Source organism: Drosophila yakuba, chromosome 3L (genome assembly GCF_016746365.2).
Source record: "Drosophila yakuba strain Tai18E2 chromosome 3L, Prin_Dyak_Tai18E2_2.1, whole genome shotgun sequence".
NCBI classification, from domain to species: Eukaryota; Metazoa; Arthropoda; class Insecta; order Diptera; family Drosophilidae; genus Drosophila; species Drosophila yakuba.
The window spans coordinates 1,561,224-1,578,744 of NC_052529.2; the positions used below are offsets into that span (position 1 = coordinate 1,561,224).

At 45.0% G+C, this 17,521-nt stretch overlaps 3 protein-coding genes across 6 annotated transcripts; 2 read left to right on the plus strand and 1 right to left on the minus strand.

The window, feature by feature from the left end:
• Positions 1–102: 102 nt before the first annotated feature.
• Positions 103–9,424, minus strand: LOC6532391. Of its 3 annotated transcripts, none has more exons than XM_015193836.3 (3): positions 9,217–9,424; positions 4,438–4,780; positions 103–3,137 (listed from the first exon to the last, which is right to left on the minus strand). In XM_015193836.3, exons 2-3 carry the CDS (start codon positions 4,578–4,580, stop codon positions 272–274), a joined length of 3,009 nt encoding a protein of 1,002 aa, XP_015049322.1. In that variant the 5' UTR covers positions 4,581–4,780; positions 9,217–9,424; the 3' UTR covers positions 103–271. The 3 variants fall into 3 exon arrangements, with proteins under 3 accessions (XP_015049322.1, XP_002093142.1, XP_039230309.1); XM_002093106.3 differs by lacking the exon at positions 9,217–9,424 and adding an exon at positions 8,768–9,081; XM_039374375.1 differs by lacking the exon at positions 9,217–9,424 and adding an exon at positions 6,315–6,448.
• LOC6532392 lies at positions 6,496–8,407 on the plus strand. The gene has a single exon (XM_002093107.3). It carries the CDS (start codon positions 6,801–6,803, stop codon positions 8,139–8,141), a length of 1,341 nt encoding a protein of 446 aa, XP_002093143.2. The 5' UTR covers positions 6,496–6,800; the 3' UTR covers positions 8,142–8,407.
• Positions 9,425–10,014: 590 nt separating the features above from the next.
• LOC6532393 (transmembrane protein 184B) lies at positions 10,015–17,284 on the plus strand. Of its 2 annotated transcripts, none has more exons than XM_015193838.3 (8): positions 10,015–10,375; positions 12,853–13,105; positions 13,160–13,325; positions 13,396–13,654; positions 13,865–14,204; positions 14,411–14,485; positions 14,542–14,626; positions 15,861–17,284. In XM_015193838.3, exons 2-8 carry the CDS (start codon positions 12,854–12,856, stop codon positions 16,151–16,153), a joined length of 1,470 nt encoding a protein of 489 aa, XP_015049324.1. In that variant the 5' UTR covers positions 10,015–10,375; position 12,853; the 3' UTR covers positions 16,154–17,284. The 2 variants fall into 2 exon arrangements, with proteins under 2 accessions (XP_015049324.1, XP_002093144.1); XM_002093108.4 differs by lacking the exon at positions 15,861–17,284 and adding an exon at positions 14,858–15,625 and having other exon boundaries at positions 10,017–10,375.
• Positions 17,285–17,521: the final 237 nt, after the last annotated feature.

A 17,521-nucleotide genomic window follows, 5' to 3' on the forward strand; every position in this document is an offset into this window, starting at 1 on the left:
GATGCTCAGAAACAAAATAAAATGCTACATTAGCGTTAATGTAGTTTATGATAGTCTTTCCGAACAGTCGCTCGTTGGGTTTTATATGCTGAAACGCATTTCTTACACGAATTATTCGATTTATTTGAACAAGTTTATGTACATGCTGAGTAAAGGCCAGAGATCATCCGAACTGTGGCCGTCCTATCTATGTAATATTTTTGGTGTGTGTCCTAATATTAGCTATTTACAATATACACAAACGATGGTCAATTAGTTAAGGGCTCATAGCCTAAATGATATCCAGGTAAACAGTGCGGTTGAATATCTGCTTCCTGCGGCGCGATTCGAAGGCAGATCTCGCCTCTGAAGGGGACTCGAAAGCGACCCGAGTATCGCCGGTGGGTTTTCCTTCATCATTGAATCGCCGTATGATGTCATCCGGACTCAGCTTGTAGTCGCTAAAGAAGCGGAGGATATCCTTAAGCTCCGCTTTGAATGGCACATTTCGCATAGCAACCACGCATCCCGGGCGATTGAACTTGTCCGGGATTAGGGAAGTGGGAATGGGCACCGGAGAGGTGGGCTTGATTTGATTTTGATTGCCGGGCGAGAGAGAGCTGCTGCTCAGCGGAGGATCTGGTCGAGCGAAGGGGTTGAAGTGCTGCTTGACGGGTGCGTTTGAGCTACTGTTGCTGTTGTCCTCCTTTTCCAGGGATTGCGGTCGGTCATGCTGTTGCGATTGCTGATCCTGCGGCTTATCAAAGCGGCTGGGTCCTCGACGACGAGATGACTGCGCATTCTGACCTCCGTCAGATCTTCCACTGCCTCCATTTCCACCGCCTCCGTCACTCACATTGTTACTTTCGGGTTTTCTGGGACCATTTCCTCCCGGCAGATAATCCATGAAGGGCTTATTCATTCTATCAGCAATCTCCTGGGGCGTGATGGCCACCACTCGCAGTCCCCTTCCTCGAAAGCGTCTGTTGTGGAACTCCCTGACGGCCTGTTTGCAACTGGCAGGATCACTGAACTCCACAATGAATTCGCCGGAACTCTGGTTACGTTCATTGAAAAGCTGTTCGATATGCTCGATGCGTAGTTGCTCGAGAGAAAATAGTTCACCCAGATCATTGACTCTAGTGGCGTACTCGCAGTTGTGGACACGAACGAACACATCCTCTTGCCGGGGACGCTGGATGCCACCAGCGCCTCCATTATCATTTGGATAGTTGGGTCCGTTCCCGTTGGAATTGCCGTTGTTAACCATGTCATAGTTGTTGTTCATATTGAAGGGGAAGTTGTTGGCCTCGTTTTGATGGTGAGGCGGCATGTGGAAGGGCATGTTGCCACCATTAACAAAGGGAGCCATCATGTTGGGACTCATGTTGGGATTAAAATTGGATCCCATGTTCTGCATCATCTGCTGATGATGCTGCTGCTGTGGTTGCTGTTGATCCTCCGCCTGGCGTCTCCTTGGATCGGCGGCGAATCTGTTGGCCTGGTTCTTTTCATTTTCCAGTTGCTGCAGCTTCTGTCGTCGTTGCTGATCTTTTAGGAGCTCTTCCCGCTGATCGGCTTCCTCCTTCAGAAGCTGCTCGTTAGCTCTGCGTTGCTTTTCCTTGGCATTCTGCATCTCCTCCTCACTGCTGGGACTCACCCTCAGCTGGCGGAATCCTATATAGTGCTTGGATGTATCCTGCAGAGCGGAGTCCGCTTCGCCCTCTCTGGCAAAAAGGACAAATGCTACGGACTCGCGTCGATTGTTGGGACTAGGGCTCAAGAGGATGTCCACAACGGTGTAGCTGGCGGAGAACATCTTCATGATTTCCTGCTCAGTGGTGGTCTGTGGCAGATCCTCTACATAGAGAACATTGGTAACGGGTTTGGGTGCGGGAACAACTCCGCCCCCGCCTCGTTCACTCCTCTCACCACCGTTGTGATTGCTGTGATTCCTGCTACCGTCTTGCAGCTGGCGATTAGCACGCTCCTCCGCCAGCTCAAACTCATCATCGCCCACAGGAACAATCTGAACCAAGCGATCCCGGAACATTGTGTTATTTCGCTGCACTGCCTTTTGGGCACTAGACACCCTAGAGAATTCCACATAGGCCACTCCCGTACGACTGCCGTTCACCATCATGATCTTGATGCCATTGTGCGGAATATACAGGCCCTGGAAGTACTTGCGGATATCGCTGTACGAGGTGTTCTGGCACATGCCGCTCATCCTAATGTAGCAGGTGTCTGCCACCACCTGAGGAGTGCTGCCTCCGCCCGGAGAGCTGCCCATGGTGGGCGACACCTTGGCCGGTGTCTGTTGCTGCTGGAGTAGCAACTGCTGCTGCTGGAATAGCTGCGGGTACATCTGTGCATAGGGGTTGACGCTGGCAAAGGCAATGGGCTCGGCATCGGATTTTGCAGGCTGCGTTTGAGCCGCACTACCGCTGGCCACCTGTTGCAAAGCGGCCAGTAACTGCACACTCGGAGCACTTGTTGCGAGATTATAGTTGTTGGTCACATTGTTGGTGGTTGTATTGGTGGTGTAGTTCTGCAGCGCGGGTAAAAGCTGTGGCATATTCAGGCTCAAGCCCATGTTGAGACCCAGTCCCGCCGCACCTGGCAACTGATTTTGCGGTGGCTGCGCCCAAGGAGATGGCGCTGCAACTCCGCCGGCAACCATTTTCAGCTCCCTCTCCTGGCTGCTATTCAACCGGTCGGAGCGACGTTTGCGACCTCGTTCCCGTTCACGATCCCGCTCTCGTTCGCGCTCCCTATCGCTTTCATCGGAACTGGAGGATCTGCTGCGACTGCGGCGACCTGTGACATCAGAGAGCGTGATCCCCGCCTGTTGTTGGTAGGTGAGAAAAGAGGGCACCGCACCAGTGGCGACACCCTTGCCTTGACCCAAGAAGCTGCTCAAGCCCCCAATAACCGGGGGCAGTGGCACAGCTGGGCCAGCCGCCTTGGCCACTGAAATGGGGGCTACAACTGGCATGGGAACTGGTACCGAAACAGGCGCTGGAGCGGAGGCTGCTTTCCGAGCAGTCTCAATAACCTTTTGCATCTCGGCCCGCGAGGAGAGCAGCAGGCGCACCTGGATCTCCATCAGTTTCTCGCGATCCTTTAGCATTGCGCAGCGGGCATCCTCGTCGGTGCTATTGGTTTGTGAAAAAATGGGGAAAAAAATCAAATGCAAAAAATCAGGAGTGTTACATAACAAGAGAATATATCCCAAGCACATTTCGGGAGTTCGGCGTGTTTAATCGCACACGTTTGTCATCAGCCAGCATTTCAAGCAGTCAAAATAATAGCACTGTATATATGTATATTCATCCACGTTCCTGCTGGAACCATTGTTGCTTTGCAATAACATAAACCTAGGGTCACCGAGTTTCGATTTGTTTTATTGAGGTGGTAAGAGATATATGCATATATATATATATAATACAAGCAGCAATTATATTTCCTAGGATGAACTTCCTATGGTTTCCCCGATAAAATCATTTTTATTCCTAACGAAATTGTGTTACAAGCTGATCAAAACAAATTAAAATAACTGGCGAATTTTTTAAATCAGATTAGGATGAGTGTTATGACTAGTATAAGACTTGCTCTTTTTCAAGTATTTTTAATTTGCCATTTTAAGGTAGTCAGCAAATTCCTGCTAAAAATATACATATAGCATTCGCTACCCGGAAATTAATGCCAGATGTAGATTTGTCAACAATCTAACTATTTTTAAAATTATAAAAAACAAAATTTCGAATCCTTTTAAGAATCTAAAATATCTTTAATCTTGTCTTTATACTAAATATAACGACAAGACCAAAAATTGAAGATTGCTAAAGCAAAAATATAAAAACAACATTTCGATTTGACACTTTCTCCATTTTGAAGTTACTGTGGTCCCACTATTATGCGAAAATATTTCGTTTCATTTTATTTTGCCGTACTTACTTCGGTTATATCCCATGCCAAACACAAAAAAAAATTATTCACTTAAAATATTTCTAATCCTAGTTTTTGCAGCTTTCTGATTTCAATTCTGTCAATAACTCTGCGTATCTTTCATAGGTTTCAGTGATATATCCAATTTTGTTCTTTCCCAATTTCGACATTACTGATATCGTTATAGAATACTGTTTTTAGTATCCATGATATCGGAAAATAAGATAACTTAATGAAATGGAATACCTGTGGGGCTCGTTATCAGGGCTGATATTACCTGTTTCAGTCCATAAAACCGTTTCCAAATGAACTCGCATTAGCTTGAGTGTTGCAAGTATTTCTTAGTGCTATTACTTTGACCGCAGACTTGGGCACATGCAAGTTTACAAGTTTAGAGCCCGGCAGCGACTCAGGAGAGGCTCAGGCACCGACCCAAGTCCAGACCCGCTGGACCGGAGTTTGCTATGGGTTTGCTATATACTTATAGATCAGATTTTGGCTAACTACCTGAAAGCGATGAAAGCGTCGCCCATCTCGCCGCCGATTATGTGGACACCGCCCTCGGGAATTGAGAGGCCTGTGAAGAAGTTTCGAATGTCGCGCGCATTTGCCGTCCACGGCAAGTTTTGTAACCGAATAATCACACTCATCTTGATCAATCAATTGCTTAGATTTGATTAGTTATTTATTTCTTTTCTAGTACAGACAGACACTTCACTGTCTGGCCTTCCGAGATTCGTCACTTGCGCTCCACTTCCATTTACAGATTGCGGGCTCTTCAGTTGGACAACAAAGGCTTATCGATGATGCTTACTGATGAGATGATCCTGCTACCCGTGGATTCTTGAATCTGTAACGAAAATCGCATACTTATGGGGGATTTACCAAAAAAATAAAATGTCTTAAACTATAGATTTCAGCTCAGCATATGAAATAAGAGTAACCACACAAAAGAACACTGCCATCCATTAAAAATTCAATCAAAACGTTTTAAAAGCCCCTGGAAATACACTTACGAATGTATATTCAATCATTTTATACCCTGTAGCAAATCTTTTAAAATAATATACTCATGCATAACTCAGCATTCCGAACATCTTTCAGAAGAATTAAGATAAATGTTTTAAATAAAAACTGCCGACACATTAAATGGAACCAATAAATAGATTTTCTCAATTCGGCAAGAAACATTAAAGATCTTGGCATTTCTTAGATACGAGCCGCCTTGTGACCACATATCATCCATCTTCACATGCAATGGTACAGTTTCAATTCTGTATTTCCTACATCACTGTTTTCCAACTTCCTTGGGGGAAAAGCAGTGCTCTGCTCCTGATTAAATCTCGAGTTGATCGCTCGGTTGCACACACATTAGGCCCACAACTTCATGGACTCGCATGGCAGTTTCTCATGACAATCTTTTGAAGCCGGCCAAGACATGCGTGCGTTTTGGTATTGCGTAAGACGACCAGTTTGCAACGAGCTGGGAGCTGCTCCCCCTGGCTGTCGCACAGAATAAAGGTCTAAATGAGGTCTCACTTACCGCCGGAGCTGGTGACCTTCGCCCATGATCTTACCAAAGACTGATGGCATTAGGTAGCAGAGCAAACTATCCCTACTTAAGCCGCGGGAGGCAGACACCCACTGGAGCTGCCACAGATCTCCACATGCTCCACGATCATTAGCCAGATTCAATTTCCTCATTAGTCGCACTCAATTATGTGCCGACGAGACGGCTCTGCGTTCACTGGAGGATGAGGGATCAATAGATCGGGGCTGGGGGTTGGAGGATCGGCGGCAACTGCTTTCCCAAAACAGTAGTGGCTGGGGAAAACTCGTTGACCGTTTTGGACGTAATGGGAAAGCTATTATGCAGCTTTAACTCAATCGTCGCTGGCAGTTGTGTGCTTTGAGCTAATGCGATTGGCTCGATTGTCGGTTTGTTTGTATCTCGTGGTCAAAGACATTAGATATCCAGAGCCGGGGAGCTACAGGAAACCCAAACCGAAACTCCTTCCGCCTGGCTATATAAAAAGCATTGTTGGCATCTCGGCCGGCAGTAGGAAAATCGAATTGACCGCGTTACCGTCACCGTCTCCGCCTCCGCCGCAGTCGGCCGTCATTGATCCTCATTACAATTATCATCGCATCGCTCGTCAGCGTTAAACGATCGGATCATTTGATTGATCGATCGCATGTGCAAAGGATTGAAGCGATGAGAAGCTCGACAGTGAGTGATCGATGTGCATGGGATTACCTTTAAAAGTGTGCCATGAATAGTGGTGAACCGAGCTCGATTTGCCAGTCATTTCGAGTGTATCCTTGGACTACTCGTTTATATCTGGGTTCTATAACAACATGTTTGATTTACAAGAGCAACTTACTGTTCGACTGCTAATCGGGTCTTCACTTTAACCAAACCATCTTCATCTATTACTTATCCATGATCAATAAGGCTTTACTTGCAATGCCATCCAGTTGAAATACGACATTCAATCTTTATTACTGCTGATTTATTCCAAACTCTGTTCATAACACATATATAAAGATTAACATACAGACCACCACTGCAATACACAAATTGAAACTTGATTAGATCCTTGGATTGATTTGTATTACAACATTTACGAATCGCTCGATGAACTTACCAACATCAAGTTTCATTCGATCAAAGATCTAAATAAGTACAAACAACAGTCACTTAAGTATCGATTATGTAACAAAATGAAGTATAAAATCGTATCAGAAGATGGTATTTGGATAAGAAAACTGCCGAAATACTAGGGCCTTACTAACCCATAAAAAAAGAGCGAAAATGAAGACAACTAAAACTGAAAAACCCAATTTCCCAGATTGCCCGCTTTCACACAATGGCCGCCTTGGGCCTACTGCTGCTGGTGGGCGTGCACGGAGCCACGATAATCAGCATCAAGTACCCAGAGAAGCCCGCCGTGGAGCCGCAGCCGGCCAAAAGGGATCTCAGCCTGAGCTACGCAGCCACCAACATCGACTCCAAGGAGGGAACCCGCGTGAAGACCATCACGGTGATCAAGAATGTGGGTGGCATTTCGGCGCCCGAAGAAGCTGCGGCATTGGGATCCTCCATCACCGCCAGCCAAAACCACAAGCAGCAGCCGAAGCTGATCATTGATCCAAGTCTGCACAAGAGCGAGGAGTGGGCCACTGCTTTCCGAGACAACTTTGACTCCTACGGAGCACTGCCCGATGTGCCCGACATAGATGACTTGTTCGAGTTTGTGAACCGCAAGAAGCCCGAGGCTGAGAAGAAACAGGAGGCTGTGCCTAGCCAGAAGGAGGAAAGGGTGCCCGAGGAGTTGCCAAAGCCGGCGGAGGAGACCACCACCAAGAAAGCCGGAGCCAGTGAGCAAAGCGAGGGAGGGATTGCACCCAGTGGTAATATCGATAGCGACGAGGCCGTGGTCGAGAAGATAAAGGGCGATGCCGAACTGCTGCCGCACATCAAGCAGGCCAACATTCTGCGCCTCCAGGCGGCCCACGCCCAAGCCCAAGCTCGCTCGGGTGTGCGAACCAAGGAGTCCCTGATCGCCGTTAACTACTCCACGCCCATGCATCAGGTGAGCCAGTACTTCGACAACTATGTCCAGGCGGTGCCAAATGGCTACGACTACCCAAAGCCCTGTGGCGTGCAGCCTGGGAACAGTATCCAAGTGACCACGCCCTCGGGTCGCACCTACGACATCCCGCAGAGCAACAGCAGTGGCACTGGCGGTGGCAACCACCCGTACTTGGCTCCGGCGCTCACGAAGAAGACGCAGATTCCGCCGATCACGGTGCAGCCTCCGGTTCAGCAGCAGCAGCCTCAGCCTCCTAATTACTCATCCGTGAACTCGATTGTGCCGCCTATAGTGCAACCGCAGCCTCAGGGCAATGCAAATTTTCCACAGCAGCCGCAACAGCCTCCGGTGGTGACTCCTCCGAACGGAGGTATCCTGCCGCCTCTGGGAACGGGCGGAATCTCCACCAGCCAGCGTCCCTATGTGGCGCCCAGGCTGCGGAACAACGGCCTGGGCATCAGCAGGGCGCCCAGCACTCCGGGTCCGATTCAGATTCCCGGGCAACCTGGCCTCGTGGGAAACAACCCCCCACAGACCCCGAATTTCCGCAGCAGCATTTTCGGCGGTGGCCCAAATCGTCCCAACACGCTGCGATCACGTGGTCTAAAGTATTGAAAACTTAAACTAAGATATACACTCTTAGAGGCGTTCGAAATTATAGTTCTTAGAGGGAGATTACAATCAAAATTGTCAATCGAAGCTCGCATTATTGCGGCATGTATCCATATATCATGTATTATTATAGGAATATATTTTAGAAATTGTTTGATGGCCTTAAAATAATGTAGTGGTATGTTTTCCGATCAAACAGCTATTAAGACTATTTAATGGTAAGCGCTATAAAAACCAATTACGATGTTGCCTTGGCAATGCTAAACAAATCCGTTGTTTTATTTTCTACATTTTGTTAGCATGCTTTCCAACGTTGTTCATGTGAGCATTATTATTGTTAATAAGTTGCAAAGAAGCTGATTATATACAGAAATCTTTTAGTTACTTGGTGTTCCTGTATAACTCCTTATGGTACAGGTAGTCGAACCTTACTATGCCATTCTAGAGCTATCCAGGTAACTTTCCGGTAAAAGTGGGAATCGGACTACTTATGTTCGGTTTAAAGCCGATTCAGGTAGCTTCGCTATTACAGGTATTTACTATTAAAGATATATACACAATTTGTGTGTATAACACTATGGGATATACATTTCATAAGTGACGCTATATTTCTACCCCCGACTGTGTACCTTAGCATAATCGGTGTAGTGTTCTGGCACACCATTAATTCGCGGAAATATTTTTACATAATGCCCTTCTCTCATCTTGAAATCGAATCTGGAACGAGGCTCCTAGTAGAACCGTTGCTAGACTGTACCTAAGTATAAAATATGAATTGCACACCGAAATAAATCGAAACAGAGCGCGAAGAGGAATCCGCGAGTCGTTTGGCACCAATCAATACTGTTTAACACACTTTTGGGTAATTGTTTTGACTGAATTTCACTGTTTCCCCGCAGTTTTCTTTGTTTTTCCTCTCTCTCCCTTGCAGTCGTTGTTGTTGCTGCTTCGCAGTTGTTGTTGCAGCATCTCCGCGAGAAGAAGCAGAAGCGAAACGAGCGAAGAGGAGAAGCGGAGGGGGCGTGGTGTCGCTGTTTTAAGTACGAGTACTGAATTTATTCAATGAACTTTTACTCACCACAAAAACCATAGAAAACGCAACTTATTCTGGACCACCAATGCACAAAAACAGTTGGGTTCGTTTTGGCTCAATTGCTATATATTTATTTTGATAATTCCTGCTGCTAATCGGGCTGAAAATTGATATTTTCCTGGCAACACAAAAAGTGAAATGCTGTGTTGTAATTCCTGCGCTTGTATGAGTTCGGTGACAGAAAACAACATGGCTGACTCAATAAGTGTGACCGTCGGGCAACAGCATTAAAACACCGAAATACCACGGGCACCCTGTGCGCTAAATATAAAGGAGGTTCTGAGAGGTGATTTAGTTTTCTGTTGAAAAACAATTCTAACTCATTTGCTAATACATCCACCAGCAACAACGCCATCAGTCAACACATAAAAAAATCAAAGCAACAACATTGCCTTTTAAATATCAAATAGTCAGTTTGGCTCTTCGAAAGATGTACTGAAACAGTATTGAACCAGCTTCACATCAACGAGATTTTCTTGCATTAAATGTACATAAAATCTAAATAAAATCTATTCTTAATTAGATAACTTTTTCTTTGTTATTTGAAATATACTAATACTGTTAACTTATATTGTTATTATATTAGTTGGCCATTTTTACTTTTATATCACATTTCATTGCGGCAGTGGAGAACAGCTGATAGGATGCTGCGCAGTGTGAACACATGTGGTATTTACAAAGCCAACTGAACAAGACATTCCGCATACTACGCAGCACTCCCCCGCAAATACTGCAAAACAGATGTTTCGGTATTTTTTATGTATTGGCACGCAGATTTCAGTGCTTAGTGTAGTTAGGTCACACACCAACACGATTCGTGCGTAGTTTTCATTTATTTTGCTCCGCTTTCCTTCGCTGTTTTCACACCCACGATCCGCGAAAAAAACAGCCAGGAATTGTGTCCAAACATTAGCAAACATATTGCGTACCCCCGCGGGCATAAATCAACCGATCTAGGCCATTTTTCTTAGCCTCAACGAAGAGCGACGACGTCAGTGGGCGACGCGACTGGCGTCAGGTGAAAAACGAAAGAAAAACGGATAATTGGATATTGAAAATTGAAATAAAACGGGTGCAGCGAAATTAAACGGAATTTGCAACTGTGAAAACGCTTGAAAGCGTGGAGAGTTGCATTTGAAAAAAGGTAATTAGCGTACCAATTAAAAAAGGAATTGTTCGGTTTGTGCGTGCTCGTTTGTGTGTGTGTTTGTGTAAAAGTTGTTTTCCCTGAAATGGCAGGTTGTGGATTACCCGACTCGATGACGAAATTATGAGCGTGTTTTGTGTGTTTTAGTTGTTGTCAATGTACTTTTGCATTGATAAGCAAGGTGTAAGTGCGAGTGTGTTCGTGTGTGTAAGTGTGAGTGGAGGAGCAAACAAGATAAGCTCGAGTCTTCTTCTTTCTCAACTCTCCAAAAGGTCGTTTCGCATATGGTTTATTGACGCTGCATATGTTTTGGTTTTTGCGTGAAATTCAATAAACCCCCTGAAGCCCCACAATAAGGCTTACGACCTCCCACATACCCTGCTCCATAATTAGCAACTCACAGCGCCTTCTCCTGCCCCCCACAATCATCGCAATATGGCTTTTACTCGTCTTTCACCACCTTTGGAGACTCTTCTTCGCGTGGAGACTTTTGCTTGGCCAATTTCTGTGTATCTCCGCCAGCAGCAACTTGTTGTTGCTTCTTCTTTGTGCAGCTGATTGTGTTTCGCTTAGCCTTCTCTTCCTCTTCTGCTTTTGGCCATTTACTTCTGGCTTTCAGTGTCGTCGAGATTCGTAAGCAAATTTCAAGCATTTAACATTTAACGCTCTCGCCTTTTGCTCACAAATTCGAGTTCAACAATGCGAGTATTATTAACTTTTGCACGAGTTCGTGACTCATTCGTTATCACTAACGTGGTTTTTATTTCCCTAATGGGAAACTCTTGTCAACACAACTGGAATACTCACAATACTCACGATTCAAAATATCCTGTGAGCTTTTATACTTTAATTCCCTTTTGGCCACCTGATCGTCCTGTAGAGTTACAATATCTCTATATTTCTATTATCCCATTTTTTACAACTATTATATATGAATTATAGTGTATATAACACCTTTTTTGTTTAGTTTGGTTTACTATGGTTTTTTGTGTGTCCAACCCTTTTTATGGTGAGTCAGTTGCGGGCTATCTTATATTGGATGTTGTTACTTCAAAATTATTCATAAAGGCACTCCTCAAGTCTAAGTTTTCCATGTTTTTTTAGTGTTGAATAAATATAATCGGAATTTATCAGGAGCAATACCCTTTCTTCCTTTTCCCACTGTTGAGCCAGGAACTTTGACATTTAAGCTTACTGCCTGTTCGTCTTTTTCCACTTGTGAATATGGGCTATAAGTTGTAAAGTCAATTCCATGCAAGTTAATGATCTGTGTTCAACATAATTCTGTATTTTCCCCCTGTTTCCTGGAAAGCTTATCGCAATTCTTGGCCCCCAACGTCCACTTGAACTGCCATATGTTTCCGCTTCACCAGAAGATTTAGTTCATTTGTGTGGCAAGCGACCGAATGCACTGCACTTTCGGTTATTTTGGTACGTCTCATAGCATCGCTGCTCGAAAAGCTCCCCATTCGAGATTGTTTTCAAGTGATTTCACTCAAATGGACTCGCTGCCCCACCAGATGCTCCCTACAAAACCGCCACTGCCTCAAGATCTATCGAATATGTACTTCAGTCTGCTAGCTTTGCAGCTACATACTTGCCTATTGATTGGCGGGTGAAATCGATATGGAGCAGTTGGAAGTGACCCTGAGACAAGGTGGAAGGTGTGGCGGTATGGAGGTGGCCATAACTTTCCTTGGCTGCGCCAGAGTCCATTATTAATATTGGATTGCGTGATGATCTAATGCGCGCGCCTCTGTCCCTCTGCTTCTGAATCCCACCACCCCCTTTCACCACCCACCACCCACCGCCCACCGCCAACTCTTTTGTTTGTTTTTGTTTTCTGCCGCCGCTCCACATTCCCCACTTTGTTTCTTGCTGACCCAAATCCGTCCAAGCATTGTTGCAGTGTTGTCATGAATTTTGGGGCAGCATGAAAAGAATTTAGCAAGCTAAGAACATTTTCAACTCCTGCTCTTTAGCTTCATAATATAACTTAAAACCTTATAGAAAGCACATACATATGTATATTTATGTGAATAATCATAATTATTCAATGCCTATTATTCAACATCTGCACATGACTGATTCGCATACTTTTCCGAAGCGTGTTGTTTGAATTTTATATAAGTGCAAATAACTTGCAGGCAATCGAAGTATGGAAATACAAAGAAACATTGGTATTCCCTCTACTGCTAGATTTCAATTATGAGTTAGGAGCTTAAACAAATCAGGTGTAACTATAAGCTAGCTAAAAGCTCAGCACAGCCATGCTGAAATTGGGTTTCGTGTCTCTGAGTAGAATGTCGTTTTCGGAGCAGTGTTCGTGTGAAAGTCGAGACGAGAACGTAAACATTTTGCCTGCCTAGCTGTCTGCGCTGAGCACTTCAACTGGCCCCATAACTAACTCCTGAACCCAGCCCAGTTACACCCACGCTAATCCGTCCTCGTTCGCGTTTTGGATTCCATTGCAGCATGAGCACAACCGCCGCCAGTCTCATCGAGGCGGCTCTAAATGCCAGCAGTGGAAACGCCACGGCTACGACTGCGGGATCGCTTGAGGCTACTGGGAAGCCCAACTACGTGGTGCAGGTGAAGAACACTCCGATGAGCACGCCGCTGGACCCGCTGCTCCACGTGGGCGATGGCATCTTCCTGCAGACAAAGACCGCCCAGGTGCTGGCTGGGGTGTGCGTCTGGGCCGCCCTCTTCATCACCTGTCAACAGGTGAGTTAAGTCGTTATGGATCTGCTTTCTTTACTAATTATATATCTATGGCAGATCTACCAGCACCTGCGCTGGTACACGAATCCGCAGGAGCAGCGCTGGATCGTGCGCATCCTGTTCATCGTGCCCATCTATGCCACCTACTCCTGGATCAGTCTGCTCTTCTTCAACTCGGACAACGTTTACATCTACTTCTTCACGGTGCGCGACTGCTACGAAGGTTCGACTCATATCTCATTTGTCCCGATTTGTGCCCAACTAATAGCTAACCTCATTCCATTTCCACACAGCCTTTGTCATCTACAACTTCTTGTCGCTGTGCTATGAGTACCTGGGCGGCGAGGGCAACATTATGTCGGAGATTCGCGGCAAGCCCATTAAGACCTCGTGTCTGTATGGCACCTGCTGCCTGAAGGGCAAGACCTACACGATTGGCTTCCTGCGCTTCTGCAAGCAGGCCACTCTGCAGTTTTGCCTGGTCAAGCCGCTGGTGGCTTTCATCATCATCTTTCTGCAGGCATTTGGCCACTACCACGATGGCGATTGGAGGTAATGGGGCTTTTCTTTAATGACCCGGGTTATTGCATCTTAAATGGTCGCGTAAAAATCGCAAGCGTGAGCAATAAATTGTACACATTGCATAGGTGAAGTTTTATCTTTATCGTTAAGTTAGAGCTGCAGTAAATCTGTAAATAAGAAACACTTCAAGAAAGATTTATACATGCTAATCCCACTAATGTCTCCTTATCTACATTGCAGTGCTGATGGCGGTTACATCTATATCACGATCATCTACAACATCTCCGTTTCGCTGGCGCTGTATGGCCTCTATCTGTTCTACTTCGCCACGCGTGATCTGCTGACTCCGTTCGAGCCCGTGCTGAAGTTCTGCACCATCAAGTCGGTCATCTTCTTGTCCTTCTGGCAGGGCGTGGGTCTGGCCATCCTGGAGAAGGCCAACGTTATCTCGCCCATTGTGGACAGTGCAGGCACTGTCACCGTGGAACCCGGTACCGTGTCCGCCGGATACCAGAACTTCTTCATCTGCATTGAAATGCTGTTCGCCGCCATCGCGCTGCGCTATGCATTCCCCTATCAGGTGGGTTTCGGAATGTCGGAGTGGGCGAGATTTTACGCAGCTATTTACGGTTTTTGGTGATTAGATAGTGCTGAAATAAGTGCTTTCTGTGTTATTTCGGTGCTTATTAAGCGGCTTTTCTTACACTTGGTAGATAGCTAAGAAGTATTTGTGTAATGCTGACTTGGCTAGAAAAATCATACAATAATGATGTATTTTTCTTGTAGGTGTACGCACGCAGTTGCATTAGCGATGGCCACGGACGATCTGTCACCATGCAGTCCATTTCCAGCAGTCTTAAGGTAAGCTGAGATTCTCTCCTGAGATTTTCCGTATCTAAAACTCTCTGGTTCCGCAGGAAACGATGAATCCCAAGGATATTATGACAGATGCTATACACAACTTCCATCCGCAGTACCAGCAGTACACGCAGTACAGCTCAGGTTGGTTTTTATTCGCTTTCTCGACTTTTTAGCCCAACTTCTCTTTGTGCTCGTGTCTGTGGCATGTTATGTTCTTTTCATCGAGCCTGCTGAACTTGTCTTATCTCTTGTGTTCGTTGCTCTCATTTAATGCATTTCGATGCATATTACCATTACCATTTACATTCCATTCCATTATCGTTATGTTTTTCACACTTTTGTTTTTCTTTCTTGTTTTCTTATCTTTTGCAGAAGTAACCTCGGCTCAGCGTTACGAAAAGCTCTAAATCAATATGAAAAGCAAAACTCTAGCGATGCTCGCTAATAAACACTAATTGCAATCACAATTCCACATTTCCGAGCGGGACGCGATCCGAAAGCGAAGCAAACAAGTGTACTTATAGCCTTAGCCTCATGCCCCAAGTATCCCCAAAAAAAAACGCAACTCAGAGAGGAGATACGTACTAGGCCTAGTTACTTACTTACTCACACCACATGCTGAAAATGCAAATGCTAAAAGCTGAACAGAAATTACCTTAGCCTTACCTGTCCATTGAGTTCAGGGCATTTAGAGTTCTCCGTTTTCCGCGCGCCACTGCGTCTGTGTTTCTGTACTTCTGTATTTCCTACGTTTACACTCTACACCTAAACTTAAGCGTTTTTTAAACAACTTATTTAGAAGTTAGCTATGTACGAAACGAACTATAATATTGTACAATATTATGTATTTGTAAACCAAGATTTTATTATACTGTATGCAACAATGGCAGCCGCCGATTTAGGTCCCCCACTCGAGCGGTCTTCAAGCTAGATTCCCCTCAGCATTTATTTACGTGTTTCCGTTTCGCTCAAAGATACCAAAAACCAAGTTTTTCCTTCTTTTACTTTGATTTCCCCTTTTGACAACCCTTTTTTGTGATAAGCTCTCGTCGTGCTTCTATTTACTTCTGTTTGTAAATGTTTAAACCAATTGTATGATATCTAAAATACGTAGCAATAAATGTACGATAAGCTTGACAACTCTTTGCCTTGCCTCGTTTTCTTCGTTGCATGTTTATTGGCCTCATATCACAGCCATGCCTCGATTAACGCCCTAACTAACTATGATTATAACCATGTTCTTTGAGAAGTAACTTAATCGAGGCATTGTTGTTGCAAGCATGGCATGATCTAATGATCCTTGTAAATAAGTTAGACCCTCGAACCGAGTGACCCGGTGCGATTAAGTCCATTCCCTCCCATAACACCCACACAGGTGGCAAGAACTCTCGCGGCATTCGCGTCTCCAGCTACGATCCCGACGATCCCAGCTCGGGAGCAGCAGGCGCAGGAGCGGGCGGCTTGCAGGCGTCGCAGCCCACCAGCGGAGGATACAATGCGGTGGCCACTGGACCAGGATCGGGCGGCAACGGCGGCAGCAACTGCATGGCCTCCAAGACGCTGGGCAACCAGCGAAAGTTCCAGCCCGGCGGCCAGCGGGTGGCGACCATCAGCCAGAACTACAACGAGAAGACCATGCTGCTGAGCAGCGACGACGAGTACCAGTAGAGCGGGATGATACCCATGTAGCTACCCCGCAGATGGATGGCCCCACTTATTGTTAACAAAATTGATTCTTTCGTTCGGATGCGATTCGATTGGTTTCGTTCCGCTTCGTTTCGTCTATCCAGTGTGCTGATTCTGTCGCTTGTACAATAATCTTAAGTAGCCGAGCAGCTAGAGAGCATCACAACCTATTAGGCAATTGCAGATAACGTAATGATACCCTGTAAAGTGCGGTGTGTGATTGGAGAAGTGTAGTCTATAGGTGAATTCAGTACTGTTTTATTTGTTAACGGATGCACTTTTGCTTTAGCCTTTTTATTGATTCTCCCAACGTTTATGTATAGAGAATTTCGGAGGACTAGCTATAGATTACACGCGTATCCAGTGTGCATCACCCGAAGTATTTTGTAATTTTACACCGCATATGTAATTTGATTCGCTTCGATTCCATTTATCTTGTGTAAATTTGTCTGACAATTTACAATTTAATTGTAAAGCGAACCAAAAATAAGAAAAACAAACTGAACAGAAGAAATCAAAAATAGCGAAAACCGAACTGCAAATGCACTTCTTGCGTCTCACGAACCGTCTACAGGCTGCTTCTACAATAAACTGGCGGAAAAGCTGAGGAAAATCTACACAGAAATATATTTATAAGCCAAGGCTAATTTTTAATGCATACTTAACACAATACATATAGCCTATGAACCTATAGCGAATTCGTTAGTTGAATGAATGAGACCAGATTCCCAGTAATACGACTATTTCCGGGCTCGAAATGTATAAATGAATTTTACACCCTGTACAGACAAAAAGGCAAAAACGAAGTGTTCCACAGCATTGGCCACCACCCGAAATCAGTCGAGAACGGTATTTTGATAACTAGCCAGGCTTCCCATCAAATTACGTGTGTGTGTGTGTGTCTGGACCAGCGGAGTGGCCGGAACCGGAAACGGAAACCGAGCATGAGAGGTGTGAGAGGCGTAGGAAAAGTCAAATTATGTGTAATTATCGGGGGCAAAGTGAAGGAAAAGCGAGGCAGCAACGTTTTTATGTACATTTTTTCGTTAATAATATGAAATGAGAATAAAGTAAATGTCATAAAGTACTCTAAATCCATTTATGTATATAATATATCTAATGTTTTATTTAAAATGGCAAGGGTTTGTTGGTAAGTTTATGACCTGGCGGATAGCATCTACAAAATACGTTAAATAAACTTTAAAGATTTGTCAAAGAAACTCTCTTATATTACATTCAATTAAGTGAAATATTCGATCTTTTTAATAGTTTAAATATAAAAACCGTTATGAGCCTCATTCAAATTTATCTAGTGTTGCCACCTAATTTGTATACCTCTGAAAATGGCTT

Coding starts and splice junctions, on each gene's coding strand:
- LOC6532391 (XM_015193836.3), bottom strand. CDS start 4,580: ATGAGTGTGATTATTCGGTTACAAAACTTGCCGTGGACGGCAAATGCG. Junction 3,138..4,437: donor GACGCTTTCATCGCTTTCAG/GTAGTTAGCCAA, acceptor ACAAACCAATAG/CACCGACGAGGATGCCCGCT.
- LOC6532392 (XM_002093107.3), top strand. CDS start 6,801: ATGGCCGCCTTGGGCCTACTGCTGCTGGTGGGCGTGCACGGAGCCACG.
- LOC6532393 (XM_015193838.3), top strand. CDS start 12,854: ATGAGCACAACCGCCGCCAGTCTCATCGAGGCGGCTCTAAATGCCAGC. Junction 13,326..13,395: donor GGTGCGCGACTGCTACGAAG/GTTCGACTCATA, acceptor ATTTCCACACAG/CCTTTGTCATCTACAACTTC. Junction 14,205..14,410: donor GCTATGCATTCCCCTATCAG/GTGGGTTTCGGA, acceptor TTTTTCTTGTAG/GTGTACGCACGCAGTTGCAT.